The sequence below is a fragment of the Eublepharis macularius genome, chromosome 3 (genome assembly GCF_028583425.1).
Source record: "Eublepharis macularius isolate TG4126 chromosome 3, MPM_Emac_v1.0, whole genome shotgun sequence".
Classification (NCBI taxonomy): domain Eukaryota; kingdom Metazoa; phylum Chordata; class Lepidosauria; order Squamata; family Eublepharidae; genus Eublepharis; species Eublepharis macularius.
The window spans coordinates 45,100,170-45,119,487 of NC_072792.1; the positions used below are offsets into that span (position 1 = coordinate 45,100,170).

Genomic DNA, 19,318 nt, shown 5'->3' on the forward strand with positions numbered 1-19,318 from the left:
AAAATGAAATTTCTTGCCAATGAAAGCATCGGAACTTTGAACATTTGCTAATTTGTGCTCCTTTTTGTTTCATCAGTGACAGCCCTGATGCCGTTCATGAAGTAGAAAAGTGGTTACCACGACTACACTCAGTTGTCATAGGACCTGGATTGGGTAGGGATGATGTACTACTTGAGAATGCCAAGGTAATTTTGAATGTACTGTCCCTGCTATTTTTGTTAAGCCTATTTTCTGTTTCAGGTTCATCACTGATAACTATTATTGAGGATTTATTAATGGGAGTAATAAACTGGCATGGCAGTCTGTATGTGAGTTTTCTGTTGATGACAAGTGAATGCTAACTTTCTTAAAAGGAGGTAATCTAAGTCTGAGTATATTGTTGTAAGTTTGCACAAATTGAGAAAAAGCATTTTTAAAAAACTCAAGGCAAAAAAAGCAGGTCACCATGCTGACCAAAAAAGAAAAAAAGAGATCACACCACTGGAAGGATATGTAGCATGCTTTAAGAATCTGTTTTCCACCGTAATATAAAACACAACTTTGTGATCTGACTGACAGTTTTAGTCTGCTGTATCACCAGAGCTCGGGTGGATAGTAGATTTTAGGAGTGTACAGTAGGAAATTACAACTTCCTGTCCTGGACAACCTTGGTTTACATCTAACAGAATGTTCCAAATACAAATTCTACAAATTTTAAACAATGGTGAATGTAGCTATAACTTATGTTTATCACCCAACAGAGGGAAAAGGCAGAGGTTTTGCTTGTATAATGGTGTGCAAGCAAGGCTATAGAGACCCATGGGAACAACAGTGGAAGAAAAAATCCCAACTTTTAATTAAGTACATGCTATTGGGTTCTGAACTTGCTGAGACTGAGAGGGAAAGAGACTGTGGGGTCATAATGGATGGCTCAATGAAAGTGTTGACCCACTGTGTTAACAGCAATGAAAAAGGCAAAATCTATGATGAGGATAAGGAAGGATTGAAAATAAAACAGCCAGTATTATAATGCCCCTGTATAGATCTGTGATGCAGTCTCATTTGGAATACTGTGTGCAGTTCTGGTTACCGTATCTCAAAAAGGACATTGCAGAGTGGAAAAGTATAAAAGAGGGCAACCAAAATGATTAAGGGGTTGGAGCACTGTTGTATGAGGAAAGACTGAAGAGTCTGGGACTTCTCAGTTTAGAAAGGAGACTAATAAAGAGGGACATGATAGAGGTTTATAAAATTATTCAGGGGTAGAGAGAGTGAACAGAGAACTTTTTCTTCTCCCAAAATCCTAGATCTTGGGCTGATGGGCAATAGATTTAGCATGGACAAAAATAAATGCTACTTCACTCAGTGAGTGATTAAAATGTGGAATTTGTTGCCAGATGTAGTGATGGCTACAGGCATAGATTGCTTTAATGGGGGTATAGCGTGCTGTCCCACTTCTCCCCCATTGTGAGGTAGCTTTTCCCTCCAAAACTGACGTTTGCTGGGGCTGGGAAGCCTTTGGTAGTGTGCGTCAGGGTGTAATTTAGAATTCCTTTTGTCCCACACTTCTAGAATGTTTATATCCCAGCCCAATATTGTAGAGGAAAAGCAGAGGCCCACATCTCCTTTAAAATGAAATGGTACTAGAGGCGAGGTAAAGTTCAAAACATTAACAGCAGATTTATTCAACAGACAAGGTTGGTGTGTAGATAGGCAGGGAAAGGAAAACTGAGGTAACTTTTTCTTTGTTGATCAGAACACTTCACTAGTATGAGGCACAATAGTCTTCTTCAAGCTTAGTTTCAAATATTTACAGATCTTAGATGTGAGAGGTTGGTAGTTACAGACTTAAGTTACTTAAAGCAAATTCCTTCAGTGATTTTACTTCAGTTTAGGTGTACAGACTTCCACAGACAACACTCCTTTCCTTTTACTCCAGACTGAGGGTACTCCAGAGAGTCAAAAACTCTGGAATTATTCTTCCAGTAAAGACATAACCCTGTTCTTCTGGCTGAAGGAGAGTTTCCTTTTACTACCCACTTCCTCTGCCAACAACATACACTTCCAGTTCAGTCCTGTCTCAATAAAATTAGTGCTGGCTTTCCTACTTTAGTTCATTAACTAAAGGCTTTTTTATCAACCATAAGCTGTCCCAGGTAGGGCAAACTTTTCCCTCCCTTTCCTCACACAGAGGAACCCTCCCTGGCCAGATTCCAAGTTTAGACTCTCTTGACAATCCTGTCAGTGCCAATTTGTTATCTTCTAACTGGCCCATCACAAGAGAGAGGGGAGCAGCCTGTCAGTCATCCTCCCTTCAGACAGTTGTTTTTTACCTTCCACTCTCTGGATGCAGCATTTGGTAACCCTTGCATTTAATACCCATTCTGCACAGGGGGTTAGACAGATCCATGAAGAATAGGTCTGTCAGTGGCTACTAGCCATGGTGACCAAAGAGAACCTCCACATTCAAAGGAAATAAACCTCTGAATACCCGTTTCAGGAGGCACCATCTAGAGAAGGGCTCAGCCTCCATGTGCTACTGTTGGCCTTCTAGAGTAACTAGTTTGCCACTATGTGAAAAAGGATGCAGGACTAGGTGGACCACTGGTATGATCCAACAGTGCTCTTCTTAGGTTCTTAGTGACTGGTATCTGTGTCCCCCAGCATTAGGCAGCTCACTTGCTCTACTGGTGGTGGAGGGAGGAGAGACAAATGTTAAGGCTTCTCTCTTCTATGTGATTATAAAGAGACTATAACTCAAAAGATGCAAGAGAGATGATGTAGCATCACATCATTCTCTTTACAAGGGAGAACTGATGCTTTAGGGTCTGGCATTTTTTGCATATTAGTATTTAGAAGCATTACATTGCAGCCCTGCCTGTTCATATGTAATGGGGAGAAAATCTCGGTGTACTGGGAGCTTATCTGCTCCCCTGCCCCCTCCTCTGGTTTTATTTTCCTGTGCTCTGCTGTCTGAAGGGAATTTTCTCCATTAATATGGAAAGTAAGTTGGGCTGGGAGAAAAAATGGTGTTCTGCAAGATGAGAATTTTAATTGTTCACAGAAAGATGATGAACCTTGGGTGAGGGGTACAGTCTGTCATCTGAATTTTGGGTGCATGTGAAAGGTGTAATAGCCTCAAAATATTTTCGTTTGAAATCAATGGAAACAAGTATTGGATGGATTTCTTAACTTTAATTCTAATTTTAATATTTCTAATAATAATCTAACAGCCTGACCTGGGAGTGTTTAATGACAGATGAGTTGAATCCATTCTTTTTCGATACTTCTAGCAGATTTTAAAAAAATATCCTGTTCTTCCCCATGTAACTGTGGGTTCATCTTCGTTCTTCTGTGCCTCCACACATGGGACTGCGCAGGCGCAGGCCAGCCGCCGGAGAATTTTCTAGAGCTTCCATGGCTCCGAAGGGGCCGTTTGTCGCGCGCCTCAGCGACCGTTTTCCCGCCCAAACGGTCACGTGATCCTCCAGCGACCAACGGCCCCTTCCCTCAGTTCTCTTCTTGCCGCCGCTTGGAGAGAACGTGAGCTTCGTTGCTCTGTGCTTTTTTGTGCTTCGTGCTTTATTCTGACTGATTGCTTGGCTTTTGACTTCGGACTTCGTGACCTCGACTATTCTTCGGATCTCGTTTTGGACTTTGTTGTGGACTCGGTAATTTGACTCGGACTGTTTTTGACCTTCCTTTCGCGTGCCCCTGAAGATGGCCTCAAAGGCTCTCTTCAAGCATTGCCTCCAATGCCACACGAAGATGGCCAAGACCGATGGCCATGAACTGTGCCTGTTCTGTTTGGGGGAGACCCATAATGTGACGGCCTGTAAGATTTGCCAGGGCTTCACCAGCAAGGCCCGGCAGGAGCGCAAGGCCCGACTGAACTCCTCCCTGTGGCAGAAGGTCATGTCCGGAGGCGCTCCGTTGCCCTCCCCTAAGGCCGGCCCTAGCCCCTCTGCCGAACGGCATTCAAGAGCTGGCTCAGTGGCCTCCGCGAGGTCGGGGTCGAAACCGCGTCCCCCGAGTACCTCGGCGTCGAGAGCGGCCTCTCCAGCGCAGGGACCGGTGCGGCCGCCCCGTAGCGCGTCATCTACCAGGTCGGATCCGAGACCAGCTTCGGAACCGAGGATCCTGGTACCGAGTCCCCGATCGGAACCGACGACCGGATCGATTCCGATAAAGTCTAAGAGGTCGAAGCCGAGGTCCCCTTCGAAGGCGAGGAGCGCGTCGGTTCCGAGGTCTTCTTCGGAACCACCGAAGAAGAAGAAAAAGACCAAGCACCATCGGTCGCCGCGTCCCGCTCCTCAGGAGGAGGTCATCGTGCTTCCTCACACGCCTTCTCCTCATCTGGGCTCTCCGGAGCCAGAAGACATCTCCGTTCCGGTGCCGGATCCGATGGCCTTCGAGACGGTGCCCGCAGAATTCTCGTCGGGGCCGGAGCCGAGCCCGCACCGTCGGAGCCGACCATCGCTCGCCCTTCGGTCGCCGAGGCTGGAACCGAGCCCGTCTCCTCGTCGGAGCCGTCCGTCGCCTGTCCGTCCGTCTCCACCTCTGGTCGGTCGTGAGCGGCATGGTTCCGGGGACAGTGCCCGATCAGTCCGGTCCACTGCATCCCGGCATCGGCAGGCTTCCTACCTCCCCTCGCCATACCGTTGCCAATGGGAGGGGGCACCTGCGGGCTTCTCCGTGTCGGAACCGAGGCCTTCGACATCGAGGTCGGCGTGGGCTCCCCCTCCGCTCCAGGTTCCGGAATCCCAGCTCGGTTCCGATGAGGAGGATGGGGAGAGCTTTGGCGGCTACCAGTCGGAGTCCTGGTCCGAACCATCGCCGGCTGAGGAGCTAGTGCCATCTGCGGACTCGCCATTCGAGGACCTCCGCATCTACGCCGACCAGATGGCAAGGATGGCCAAGGCTCTCGAGATGGACATCTCTTCGGCAGTTCCCCAGACCAAGGACAAGCTCCTCAAACGTATCTATGGGGATAATCCGGCGTACGTTGGCTTCCCCATGCTCGAGGGTATTGAGGAGATTGTGGAGAAGGTGTGGCAGGTGCCCTGTGATCAACCTCCAACATCCAAGCGCATCGAGCAGCTTTACAAGATTAAGCAGGGCACCTGGCCGGCGTTGGTGAAACACCCTCCACCTTCCTCCTTGGTCACAGAGGAATTCAACCCCCGACGATCGGGTCACTCCTCGGTGCCTGCCGATAAAGAGGGCAAGAAGCTTGATGCCATGGGCAGGCGCCAGTACGTCGTCGCTTCGCTGGGTCTGAGGATTGCCAACTACCAGACCATCATGGCAGGGTACCAGCTGTACCTCTGGGAGAAGTTGGCATCCTATACCCGGGACCTCCCTCCTGAGCAGAAGGCTGTGGTGTCCCTGCTGCAAACAGAGGCTGTCCAGCTGTCTAAACAGCAAATGAACGCTGGGAGCCACGCTGCTGACACTGCTGCTAGAGGGATGGCTTCGGCGGTGGTCCTCAGGCGCCACTCCTGGTTGCGGTCTACGGCCCTGTCCCAGGAGGTGCGTTCCAGGGTGGAGAGCATGCCCTTTGAAGGGGACTCGCTGTTCTCCAAATCGACCGACGAGACCCTGAAAAAGAAGAAAGAGGACAGGCAGACGGCGCGGTCCTTGGGTCTGGCTCCAGCGGACAAGCCCTCCTCCAGGTCACGGTACGCTCCCCGGTCCGGCCCTTACCACTACTAGGGCAGATACCAACAGCAGCGGCCGGGCTACCATCAGTATCCTGCCTACCAGCAGCGGCCTTACCCTCCCGCACAACAGCAGAGGAGGCGTCGGCCCTTCAAGCCTCGTCAGGCACAGCAACCGGCCCAGCAGAAAGACCAGCAGGGCGCCGGGAGGCAGTACTGACGGGTCGCGCCAGCCGTATCCCCGAACTTTTCGGACAGACTTAGTCCACTCCTCTCTGAGTGGGAGTCAATAACATCTGACTCATGGGTCTTAACTATTGTTGAACTGGGGTACGGGCTGGAGTTTGTTGAGCTGCCTAGATGCAGTTCACCCCTGACAGCTGTCAATAACACTATGGCCGAGCTGGATGCGGAGATCGTGTCGCTCTTGGCCAAGGGTGCTGTGGAAGAATTGCCCTATGAGTACTCTGTAAAGGGTTTCTTCTCTAGGTTCTTCCTGGTCCCTAAGAAGGATGGGGGCTTACGTCCCATTTTAGATCTGAGGGGCCTTAATGCCTTCCTCAAGGTGACCAAATTCAAAATGGTTACGTTGGCGGCTGTGATCGCCTTACTGAGGCAAGGGGATTGGTTTGCGGTTCTTGACTTAAAGGACGCATACTTTCACGTGGGCATACGGAAGGAGCACAGGAAGTACCTGAGTTTTGTTTACCGGCAAAGGGTTTTCCGGTATAAGGTGCTCCCCTTTGGCCTGTCCACTGCCCCACGAGTGTTCACGAAATGTGTGGCCCCTGTGGTTTCCTTCCTGCGGGAAGAAGGCTGTACCATCTTTCCGTACCTCGATGACTGGCTCGTCGTGGCTGAATCGGAGTCTAGGCTGGTGCAGGACATTGGCTTGGTACTTAGCACTTGCCAACGCCTGGGGCTCCTGGTGAACTTGGAGAAATCCAAACTGGTGCCCAGCTGCAAGGTGTCCTACATTGGCGCACTGTTAGACTCTGTGGAGGGTAAGGCCCTGCTCCCCTTGGAGAGGGCTCGGTCCCTAAGGGGTCTGGTGTCCATGTTTAAAAGGAACCGATTCCAGTCTGTGCGCACTATCCAGTGCCTACTAGGGCATATGGCAGCGGCCACCTCTGTGGTGCCTTTCGCTAGGCTGCGTATGCGCCCTCTCCAGAACTGGTTTGTGCGGAGGTACGATGCTCTGCTGCACCCTCCGTCCCTCAAATTCTCTATCCCGAGGGTCATCCTCTCCTCCTTGGACTGGTGGCTGTCTGATGACAACTTGTTTAAGGGGACCCCTTTTGGGTATCAACACCATGACATCACGGTTACCACTGATGCCTCTCTGTTGGGATGGGGGGCTTACTGTGGTGATGTGTCTGTGCAAGATGTCTGGTCTGACAGGGAAAAGACCCTCCATATCAATGTGCTTGAACTAAGGGCCATTCGTTTCGCACTTGTGTCTCTTACAGCACTGCTGAGAAATCGTCAGGTGTTGGTGCAGACGGACAACACGACTGCCATGTACTACGTGAATCAGCAGGGGGGCACAGTGTCCATGGCCCTGTGCCGGGAAGCCACGCTCACTTGGCAGTGGGCTATCAGGAACGGCGTGTCGCTCCGTGCTATACACGTGGCTGGGTCAGACAATGCCCGAGCAGATGCCCTCAGCAGGGTCCCTTTGCTGGACCACGAGTGGGAACTGAACGTAGAGTGCATTGGGCCGATCTTTCAGATGTGGGGTCATCCAGTGATAGACGTGTTCGCCACTGCGGCAACCACCAAGGCCCACACGTTCTGTTCCAGGGCAGGGAGCGACCCCCTCTCTATTGGGGATGCCTTCCAGTTTACGTGGACGCAGGGCTTGCACTACATGTTTCCTCCGTTCCCCTTGATTCCCAGGGTCCTGTGCAAGATAGAGGAGGACGGGACGGACTGCATCCTAGTGGCCCCCTTCTGGCCACGGCAGGTTTGGTTCCCGAAGCTCCTGCGAATGTCCCAACGGACGTATGTGAGTCTGCCCCCTCGGCAAGACCTTCTCCTAAACGGGAGCCTAGTCCACCACGATCCCAAGAAGCTGCACCTAACGGCTTGGCGGATCGTTCCTCCCCGATAGGCTTTACTGACGAGGTGCAGAGGGTCCTCCTGAATGCTCGTCGGCCATCCACTAGGCGCGCTTATGCGGCCAAGTGGCGCAGGTTTGAGCTCTGGGCACTTGCCAGAGGGGTGGTGCCTGACAGCAGTCCCTTGGGGGTTGTGTTCGAGTATTTGTGCCACTTGCGTGGCCTGGGTTTGAAGGTGTCCTCCCTCAAGGTCCACCTGGCAGCGATATCAGCTGCTCACACCCGTGTTGAGGGTGCTACGGTGTTTTCTCACCCACAATCCCGCCAGTTCCTTAAGGGCATGTACAATCTTTACCCGCCTGTGTCGGCGCCAGTGCCTCAGTGGTCACTGTCTTTGGTGCTCTCACGTCTCATGTTGTCTCCATTTGAACCTATGGCTACATGCCCCTTGGATATGCTATCCTACAAGGTAGCATTCTTGGTGGCCGTCACATCGGCCAGAAGGGTCAGTGAGCTGTCTGCACTGCGGTCTGACCCTCCCTTTCTTGTGTTTCATCCCAACAAGGTGGTCCTGCGTCCCTGCCTCGGGTTCCTGCCCAAGGTGGTGTCCGCCTTCCACCTCTCGCAGGATATCTCACTACCTGCGTTCTTTCCTCAACCTTCCTCTAAAGGGGAAAAGGCCCTTCATTCCCTAGACTTGAAGAGGGCCCTAGCCTATTACCTGGATAGGACGAAGGGATTCCGCACCTGTCCTCACCTGTTTGTATGTTTTGGGGCCAAGGACAAGGGTAACAGGGCTTCCTCACAGACCCTGTCTAGGTGGATTGTGACGGCCATTAGCAAGGCCTATTCCCTGGCAGGGGTGGCTTGCCCGCTTCATGTCAGAGCCCACTCCACGCGGTCCCAAGCATCCTCTTCGGCACTCCTCAGGGGGGTGCCCCTGGTTAACATTTGTAAAGCAGCCACATGGTCCTCTGCAGACACCTTTGTCAGGCATTACGCCGTTGATGTCAATGCGGAGCAGGATGTATCTGTGGCCAAGGCTGTCTTACACTCCCTCTTTTCCTGAGGGAGTTTTGGTATGACTTTCTTGGCGTACCTGTTGGGTACCCTTGAGTGAAAGTGTGTATATATGTACCTGGGGGTGTGTATATATGTAAATATTGGGTATTTATGTGTCCTTACACAGTATCTTTACATAGATGTATATAGGCATATCTATTTATTGTTGTTCTTGTTTGCTTAATAAAATTGTGTTGGACTTCACCCCCGCCTTCCTTATTGTGTGAAGCTTGGTACACTCCCATGTGTGGAGGCACAGAAGAACGAAGATGAAAACAGGGTTAACATACCTGTAACTTATGTTCATCGAGTTCTTCTGTGCTGACACACAACCCTCCCTCCTACCCTGCTGTGAACTCCAATGCACAATAATGTGATGGCTGTAACGGAAATTGGTGTTTTTAAGGTGTTATGGCTGAGGTGTGTTGGTCAAGCGGCGGCAAGGGAGAACTGAGGGAAGGGGCCGTTGGTCGCTGGAGGATCACGTGACCGTTTGGGCGGGAAAACGGTCGCTGAGGCGCGCGACAAACGGCCCCTTCGGAGCCATGGAAGCTCTAGAAAATTCTCCGGCGGCTGGCCTGCGCCTGCGCAGTCCCATGTGTGTCAGCACAGAAGAACTCGATGAACATAAGTTACAGGTATGTTAACCCTGTTTTCTACAAGCCGGGATGAAATGAAAAACCACCATAGTACCTTTGACGGTGGCTGATCCTTAGTCTGCTAAAGAACTTCCCACAGACAACCTGTTTCAACTAAAATATAAATATAAGCACACCCCTTACAAGGAGTATCGTTAAACTGCTTTGCAAAATCTTTACTTCCTCTAAATACTTGGACATGTGTACAGAGGAGTGTTAAGGAATGAATAAATTCCGAAGTAATTGATCTGCCCATATATTTGGCAGACTTAACTTCTTCAGTAAAGGGTTTTTGCGTGTGCCACATTGGCATGTTAGACTTCTGTTATAGCATGACTATAAATTTAGACTGCAGGTAGTTTGTAAACATCCCCATATTCCCCCCCCCCCAAGTACATGATTGCCTACTCTAGGCTGCTTTGCAAATTCTTTTAAAATGTGTAGGGTAGGGTGATGTCCCATTTTTCAGACCTTATCTGTTAAAAATGCATGTGTGTAAGTGCCTCAGTCTGGACAAGCTTATGATGCAAAGGGAGGATATTTCCCATAAAACACATGACACTTTGAACTGTCAGGTTTTTAGAAGCATCTGTATTCTGATATTCATTGATATTGAAACCTATTCATAATTTTTAATTTGAAATTGATTGTATTTTCAGAGGTAAAGTAACAGTTCTTAAAATTATTCATTTTTTTAAACAGGGCATTATAGAAAAATCCAAGGTCAAAGGAATCCCTATTGTAATCGATGCTGTAAGTATTCAGTTTTCATTAGCTTGTTTGCATGATGGTATTTTCCTGGCACTAAATGTTTCTCTGTCTTGTGCAGGACGGTTTGTGGCTTATTACCCAACAGCCTTCTCTTATTCAGGGTTATGCTAGAGCTATTCTTACTCCAAATGCTATGGAGTTTAGCAGACTGTATGAAGCTATGGTGAGTTCATTTTTTTTTAAGATACAGTTTATATAACAAATTTTAATATTGTCCATGTTCAAGTAAATGTGTGCATCTCCTGAAGGAATGTTTTGTATCACTGAACGACATCTTTAATTCTATGTGTGGTTTTTATTTCTATCTTAGCTTAGAGATCCTGTAGACAGTAATGATCATCATGGATGTGTGCTACGACTCAGCCAAGCTTTGGGGAATTTGACAATTGTTCAGAAAGGAGAGCGAGATCTTATTTCAGATGGAGAAAAAGGTAAGCCATTACAGTTTAAAGAAGAGAGGCAAAATAAAATTTATTATTAAGTTTAGTCCCATGGTGGATAGATGCTCTGAGGATACACATGACATATTGAAGATTATAAGCCGGGTAGGTTTATTTCAGACTTGTAGAAATTAAGAGGTAGTAATTACATAAGAAATTCCTATCTATAGTTAATATGTAGTAGCATAATACAGGGTTCTTTCAGAATTGTTTGATGTAAACTATTGTCTGCAAAGCCTCTGGTCAGACTAGACTAGCTAATCTTTAAGTTACTCCGAGCAATTTCTTTTTAAAAAAGAATGTTTCTCAAACAACTGTATGCCATTAAAGTATAAGACCCAGTTCCTTTGCACAACAAATCAGTAGGTGGCAGAGACAAGGAGTTGCTGGGAAAAACAAAGCTAGATGTAACAGAAATACAAGTGGCCACACAGAATGGGAAGTGCTGATGAACATTATGAAGGTATCATATAAATGCAAAAATAAGGAGTCCTGCAAAGGCAAGGCACCATGTCAAAACTGGAAAAATGAGTATAGGTTCTTGGTGCACAACATCACTTTGTGCCTTTTGATGGTTTGCATAACCTACCTAATTAAGCATCTGTTTAATGTCAATGGTCTTATTCCTAACCCTAATGATGATACATAAGGCAAAGGAAGTATTGGAAAACTATACTGCAAGTTGTGCAAGCTCAGAAAGAAAAACTGTTGTAGATTTGAGTTTGTATTAGCAAAGGAAATGATACATGCCTTGTTTTGGGGATAAAAGAAAGCACCTTTTAGGGTGTTCTTTCGAGACAGCAGTGCAGTTAATTTCAATGAGCTTAGAAGGGTGTAACTGGCTAGGATTGCACTGTTTGTTGCCTAGACAGACAAGCTATGCTTTCTGAGGCATACAGAAGTTTTCCATAGCCCTTCTCCAAAAGTCATGTTCTTTTAATCTGCATTCACACAGACCAAGCAAAGCAAAGATCTATTGAAAGTACTATTTTAAAACACAAAACAGGAATGTATTGTCCCAAGTAAGCAAACTCAACACATACCTAGCTTTATTTGTTGAGGAGTAAACTTTTTCACAATGGAATCAGAGGAAATAACTGAAATCTCGATGCTTTTAAATCTCTTATGGCTGACATTTTTTCATTAATGAAGAAGTCCTCTTTGTGTCTGCATTTCGTCACTTCCACAAACAGCATTAACCACTTCGTCTTGCAGTGCTTGTATGTAGCCATGAAGGAAGCAGCAGAAGGTGTGGTGGACAAGGGGATCTCCTCTCGGGTTCTCTTGGAGTCCTAGCGCACTGGGCCTTCCTTGCTGGACCAGAAAAAACAAATGGGTAAGGTGATCCTCTATTCTTTCATTGACTTGGCAGTGCCATTAAGAAGTGGTTAGTGAAAACAAGATTTAGTGTGGGGGACGGACAAATAACTGAAGTGATTGGGTAGCCCAAAAAATGCAGTGTAATATTCCAGTCAGTTTAATCCATAGAAGCAAGAAACTGATTCTGGAATGCTTAAGTTGAGAGACCACTGTATACTGAATTGCTGGATCAGTTTGGAATTTTAAAATGGTATGCATATATATGCGTGTTGCTTGCTTGTTTTAACTGAGATTTGCATTTTTTTTAGTCAAAATCCTTTTCTAGTGGCTGCATTTGGAGCATGCTCACTTACAAGACAGTGCAACAACCAAGCCTTCCAGAAATTTGGACGGTCTATGACAGCCTCTGACATGGTTTTAGAAATTGGAGCCGCCTTTAATAAACTCTTTGAAAACTAAGACCAAAGCAACAGAGGAGGAAGGAACACTGGCAACAGTTGAAACTACACTTGGACATCAGAACAGAACAAACCCTTTTCAAGTGCTGTTAGCAGTATTGGTATATTGGGTAGGGTTTTTTTTTAAATAGAAAAACTGTAGATATTTTTTAAAGAGTGTGTAAGACAGGTGGGGTTCTTTTTTGGCTGAATAAGCCATAGTTGCAGAAGTAATAATAAAACTAAACTGAAAGTATTTCCTCTATTCTATTTCACAGTTACTGAGCAATAATTCACTGTCTGCTAGCAGCAAAAAATGCACTTGATACATGATAAAAGGGTGTAATGTAATCCTACCAATGGTGTAAAAAAAAGTGTCTTGACAGTGCAATTCTAAACAGAGTTCGAGCCTTCTAAGTCCATTCCTTCAAGGGACTTGGAAGGTTGCAGCTCTGTTTAGGACTGCACTGTCAGTCACTCAGTGAAATAAATGAGATTTAAAAGTAATTATCTTTGGCTGGATTGTGTCTTGTTTGTCCACCAGCTCAGCTTAGTTTGCACCAATGCCATCTCTTGTTTTGTTCTTAGAAGTACTACAAGGTTTAAATTCTGCAAACGGTTGTACTTGCTTTTGCAATTTGCTATCTCTGAGCAGGGAGTGCATGACAATTGCTGTTAGCGACTTCTTGGGACAGAGGTACCAATTCTGATTCCTTGCTTTTGAGATGCAGTGGCACAAGGGATGGGCATCACTTTTAATCATTTAAAAAGATCCTTAAAACAGCACAGGAAGTTGTAGAAATTGGCATGCAAGGTAGTATTTATTTAGCTGAAGAATGTATTAAAGCAGTCATCTACTGTTCAGGGCTAGTTTAGAATACGATACCAAATCACTTACAGACTATGTAGATAAAAACTAGGCCCATAATGATCACAAAGATTCAGGGTTGTTTTTTTTAAAGGCTTAGGAAACAATCTACCATGAACAGCTCCTGGGCATGTTCGATGCAGTCTTTGCATAGGAGAGGCTCTTGATAGGATGTGTTCACACTTTATATACTAGTTTAGAAAGTCTTCTGTAGTGGTTTTCAGTGACACTAATGTGTGTATTTTTTTTAAAATCACCAGCATAGACTAACTGGAGAATGAATGGCAAAGGGATGCTCTAAACCATGTAACGTTACTAAGCGAAGAGGTGGCCTGCTCTCAGAGAAGAGGGTTCAGGGTAGGCTGCTCCAAGCTCAGTCTCAGCTTTTCGTCCACATTTGACCATCTTTATTACAAAGTTAGCACAAGCATCCAAGAGGAAGTAGATTAGCTTGTTCTAGATGTATTTTTACTAGTTTTAGCTGCTAACTACGTATAAACTTAATTTTGTAGGATCTATGCACTGTTTACACTGAAGAAATTCCACCTGGTAGAATGCATTTTTTTTCTTAAGTGACTTGCAGCTCAGTCCTGTGCACGTTTACTCAGAAGTGTATCCCAAGTTAAGCACGCACAGGATTGCAAGCTTCTTACAATCTAGCTCTGTGCCAGTGTTCCAAGCTGTATAGAGACAAGTTTGTATTGCTCTTTTTAGGGTTTCCTACAGCTTAAAAGAGTTGTCAGACTCCATATTCTACTTGCAACTAAGAAGACTGCATAAGTTTATTTTTGTGCTTACAACTAATATTTTGGATGCACTGTGACTACTACCTCAGAACAACCAATTTGTTTTTAAAGAAAGCATTTCCCACTGTGTACTTCCATCAATGTTCAGAGCACCGATTCAAACATCTCCTCAAAAAAGGACATGGTACGGTGTCTTATCAGTAAACAATAGAGGTGAGGGGTGGTTTCCCATATGGAAAGCTATCCCATCAGATCCCTTACTTGCTTTTGCTGGTGGTACAGATCATGAATAGTACAGTGTACTTTTAATGAATATTTGAATCTGTTCTAAAGCACGATATATTTCCAGGGCATGAGCCCCTCACTCCACAGGCATATTGCTTGTTCATGGAGGATCCCCATTTCCTATTCATCTATACAGGCTGCTAAATGGCTGTTGACCTCGGTGCACCTCCTGTCCCTATCCAGCCACCCGTCTCTGCCTGATGCAAGTTACCCATGCTTGAAAATGGGCATGCGCAGAGAGGATGGGGTAGTGATAAGAGGTAAGCAGAGACATCTCCACTGTGCACACATGTGGGAAGGGGAAAGAAGGAACAGACCTGTGTGCATGAGCGGATTGCTATAAATGGGAGAAATATTTGAACGACATTTGTGTCCCAGTTGCCAGCAGTACAACGTAATGTAAAAATGATTACCATCATTTGTAGTAATAATATTTGATTTATATACCGCCCTACTCAGAGAGGGTTACAAAGTATGTTGTTATCCTCACAACAAAACACCCTGTGAGGTGGGTGGGCCCGAGAGAGAGCCTGGAAGCTGTGACTGACCCAAAGTCACCCAACTGGCTTCAAGCAGAGGAGTGGGGAATCAAACCCAGTTCTCCAGATTAGAGTCCCACGCTCTTAACCACTAATTGATAGAATACAGAAAGCGAGTAACAGATCTTAAAAGTACAGCTGCGGGGAAACCATATATGACCTTGGATTTGTCAAACTGGTATCTGAACAATCAATACAGAGTTGAATCTGCCTGTCCTAATAGTATTACAGACATTGCAAAATGTGTTGCTCACCAGTGTATAAAGGTTTTACAGTTGAACCAATCAGAAGATGTAGCAGTTTCTTTTCTAGAGGAAATTAAAAAAATGGCAAATGAAGCAATTGTTACGTGTGTTTTTTTTTAAAAACTGAACTGGTCAGCCACTGACTAGTAATACAAGGAACTCAAGGAAAACAAGGCAGTCACTTCTTCCAAGTTACACTTGCCATATGGAACACAATAGTGGTTGTTTATCTTTACTCTTGTAAAGTCGGTACAGCAGGCTTATTGTATCAGCAATACTCTTTCATTATTTTCTGTCATTCTAACTATTGTTAGGGTCTATGCCCTCTAGTAGCAGGTGACAGATCTTTCATTTCCAAAATGGTCAATATACATGGGGAAGATACCACAGACAGAATCTTGCGAAAAGTGAGAGTCCCACTCCATACCTACAGTGTATATGCATGTGGCTCGAAGTGGACTGAATTGGGGAACCCTTTTGTTCCTCCATCATAATTAGTGCACACTTCTTCATGCGTTGATCCTATTTTCTGTTCAAGAGAGAGAGAACCCATTCCAGCTAGAGTGCGCAGCTGAATATACTATTCAACACCTACGCTGGAGTGAATTTTAAATGATTTTTTTTAAATAGTTTTAATTCTCTTAAGTAGACAAGGCGCTACAACTGCTGCTAGGTTGTAATCCCTGGTCTAGCCAATACTCATTCTTCTAACCCTTTTAAGAACAGGTTTATGTAAATGAACAACACATCTAAACAGGTCAGGCACCAAATGTGTTCTTTTTTACAAGAATGCTACAGCATCAGTGTAATTGTTTTGCTGGAATTTAGAAATACTTCTGAAGGAAACTCCCAGTTAGGAATAACCTTACAAAGGAGGCAACCATGCCAGCTACTTAATGATGCATAGATGAAGGGATACAGGCCCATTAGCAATAGTGTGCAATTCAGCAAGGCTCTCATAAATAGCAACTGTGATGAATACTCTCTCTCCTCATGGCAGAACATCTCTGACTTCTCATCTTTATTAAGTACTCTAGACTTTTCCAGTCTTACAGTTGTTTTTATCTGAACAGCTTATGCAATAAATCATGGTGAACATTTTATAGCAGGAAGAGTGCATCTGTTATTCCGTCTTTGCAAAGTGAAAGGTATACAAAGTCCTTGGCCACTTACTCTCCTCCTTTCAGCACAACAGTGCTAAGCATCCTCACAGCCTTCATAGTTGAAGGAAAGATTTTAAAAGCAGGTTGTGTCTGGATTAATATCAATTCCCTGTGTCACATTCAACACCTGGTAAGTTTTTGACTTGAACTTAGATCAAGTCTGTCTGAAAACAACCCCCCCCCCCCAAATCCTGCTTTATTTACAGACCTGGGCTATGTTGTGGTGGGGATCCTTTCACCTCCCAATTATACTCTGATGAAGAATGAATGGTGAATTAAATAAAGTTATTTAAAAGTAAGATGTATTTGGAGACATGAGAAGCTCTGTATCTGGTGGTGATCAGTGTTCTTCCATATTGGCTTATCACTTCTTTTAAGCAATCTTCCAGCTTGTTTGGAACCCCTGTGGAGTTGCTGAGAAGATGATGTACAGAATATTCTCAAAAAGTTCAATAAACTCACTATATGCCTTAGCATACAGAAGGCTATAGAATTCATTGTCTTGCTACCAAAATCATCCTCCTATGGGGTTTCTGGTCATACTACATCACAGCTGTCTGGAATCTAAGTTATGCCAAAATTTCTGTATTGAGGCTTGAAAGTTAAAAGGGCCTTCCTGCTCCATGTTATTTCTGACAAAGGGGGCTAAAATGAATACAAGTAACTTACCTTGGGCTTCACTTGACCTGGTAATGGTAATTTCACCAGAGAGGTTTGTTTTTCTAGAGATCCCAAGCGAAGCAGCTTAGCTCCAACTCCAGAAGTGATGAGAACAGATTTGAAAGTGTTCAAAAACAGGAACTACAAACATGGGCAATGGATCTGTACTATGCACTGAAAAGCACCAGTCTTTTCAGAGAACAGAAAAAAGTATACAGCTTCTAAATTTAAAGTATAAAACGCGAGAATTGAGAAACATTGAGATCACCTTGATACGGCAATCTAGTAATTCAAGGCATTAGCTATTTTGAATCTCTTGGTACCCTCACAGTATCCATCAGTCCAATTGTGGTCCATATTTGCATCAGCTCTTCTCCAGTTCTTTAATGGGCTCTCCAAGTTCCCATGTAGAAGTCGTACTTCTGTCCTATGCACACAAATAAACAAAAAGGTTAAACTCTTATTTTCTTTAACGTGTTCTACAGCTCAGCGTTGGAAGACCTAAACCCATTCTGATGCACATGCACTCAGAAGCAATTCCTAGAGAATTCAAGAAGACTTGCTTACAAGCCAGCATGCACGGGACTGGAGGGCCAGTCCCATGTTTCTAAGACCCAGATCTTACTGTTTCTTGGTTTTAATGTTTCTACCACTTTGTGTATAAGAAAATTAATCAGGGGTCTTTGGAGACAAGTAACATCCACAGTGGTTATAGTTTATGTGGTTTTAGAAAGCCGGTTTGTATTGTCAACCTGGCAGGGATTAATTGAAGTTGCCTAAAAGTCTTTTCTTGTTCTCTGATGTAATTACATGCGAGGCAAGTAACTTGCAGGGGTAGTTTTGCTCAATTCAGCACCACCCTCATTGCCTTCACTTGGTGTACCCTCAAGGAGCGCTAGAGTATCGTAATCTCCTAGTGGGACTTCTGAACATCAGACTGTTTTTAATGCTCCACTTTTGAAAAAGAAGAATTGAGAGCTGGCACGCTTCAATCAAATGTCACAGCTCAAGTTCAAGCTTCCTGTTACTTCATTTTATGTAACCACTTATGGTGCTAAAGGCAAAAAGCTGCTTAACCACTGGGTGAAGAAAAAGTAAAATTGAAAACTCAAAACAAGCAACAGAGAGGATGTGCTAAAACCACAGCCAAGGTTTGGGGAGCGAACCTTTATGTTGATACCATATACAGCTAGGTCTTGGCGCAGGCGGTCACATGCTTGCAGAAGAGGTTCCCTCTCCTGTAACAGCTGGCGCCTCTTCTCCTGTTGTTGTTTTGCTTCTTTTGAGGAGACAACGCCTTCAGCAGGCTTGTCTGTAGCTTCAGCTGTAGCAAGAGCAAAATCACGCACTTGTATCCGGAAGCTCACTAGTTCATCGATCACGCTGGACAGCATGGCTGAATGCCCGTGTTCTGGAGCAACCTACACATCAAAAGTGAAATCAAGCAGAATATACAACACAAACACACACCCATTACAGCATGTATATGACACAGGAAAAAAACATTTTTACGTGTCTTTCCAATGGTAATAGAGGCCCATTTCAAAAGTGACAATATTCCTACCAAAAAAAAGCAGTTTGGGACAGCAAGTAAAATGGAAAGCCCCCAGTGTAAATATTTATATTTACTGCCATAGACATATGCAAGGGAGCCCTCAACAGCTGTTTTAGGCTAGAAGGTAGAATGCAAGAGTCATGTGTAGCTGTCCTAGTGCAGTCCTACATAACCTATGAAGCATTAACAGGGAAAGGGGCCACAAAACAAGGTTGCACTTACCTGTAACATGTTCATCATGGTCTTCTGTGCAGGCACACGATGAGCTCTGTGCATGCGCAGGCCAGCCACAGACGTTCTATAGTTCCTAGAGGTGCAAGACACTTGCCCAACCTTTCCATGTGCTTTTCGCCATGGGCAGGCAAATGGTTCCCTTCCTCAGTTCTCTAGGCCTCCAGTGAAGAAATTAAGGAAGAGCTCAGGGTGGGGACGGAGGGAAGGATGTGTGCCTGCACAGATGACCGCTCGATGAACAAGTTACAGGAAAGTGCAAGCTTGTTTTCATCATCCTGGTTTCTGTGCAGTCCCACATGAAAGATTAGCCAGCTGACTTACCCTGGAGGAGAGGGTGAATCTCCTCAGGTGACAAGCGTCTTTAAGACTGTTTTGCCTACTGCTGCAGCTTCCGTAGAATCAACAACAACGGCATAATGCTTAATGAACACTGAAAACATCAACCAGGCGGCTGCTTGGCACAAGCTAGTGGAATGCCCAGTTTGAAGGCTGAGGATGTGGAGTGTGCCCTCGTGCAGTGGAAGGGTTGGTTGCACGAGCCAAACTATCCATTTGGAAACAGTCTGAGGAGAAATTCTTTTGACCTACTTTCTTCCCCTTAAATGAGACAAAAGGATTAGGGTCCTTCTGAAAAGCTGTTGTCCTGTCTAAGGCAC

The 19,318-nt window shown here is 45.4% G+C and overlaps 2 protein-coding genes across 6 annotated transcripts in view; one reads left to right on the forward strand and one right to left on the reverse strand.

The window, feature by feature from the left end:
* NAXD (NAD(P)HX dehydratase) overlaps positions 1-15,143 on the forward strand; it is a 34,919-nt gene extending 19,776 nt beyond the window's left edge. For all 5 annotated transcript variants that reach the window (XM_054975112.1, XM_054975111.1, XM_054975109.1 and 2 more), the window contains 6 exons: positions 77-185; positions 10,102-10,152; positions 10,229-10,333; positions 10,481-10,601; positions 11,826-11,946; positions 12,239-15,143. In XM_054975112.1, coding sequence (XP_054831087.1) covers positions 77-185; positions 10,102-10,152; positions 10,229-10,333; positions 10,481-10,601; positions 11,826-11,946; positions 12,239-12,389 — 658 coding nt within the window. In that variant the 3' untranslated portion in view covers positions 12,390-15,143. The remainder of the gene's footprint in view (positions 1-76; positions 186-10,101; positions 10,153-10,228; positions 10,334-10,480; positions 10,602-11,825; positions 11,947-12,238) is intronic.
* A 1,998-nt stretch (positions 15,144-17,141) lies between these two features.
* The window catches only part of CARS2 (cysteinyl-tRNA synthetase 2, mitochondrial), a 41,003-nt gene continuing 38,826 nt past the window's right edge, over positions 17,142-19,318 (reverse strand). The window contains exons 14-15 of the mRNA XM_054975113.1: positions 18,040-18,294; positions 17,142-17,300 (exon numbers count right to left, since the gene is read on the reverse strand). Coding sequence (XP_054831088.1) covers positions 17,238-17,300; positions 18,040-18,294 — 318 coding nt within the window. The 3' untranslated portion in view covers positions 17,142-17,237. The remainder of the gene's footprint in view (positions 17,301-18,039; positions 18,295-19,318) is intronic.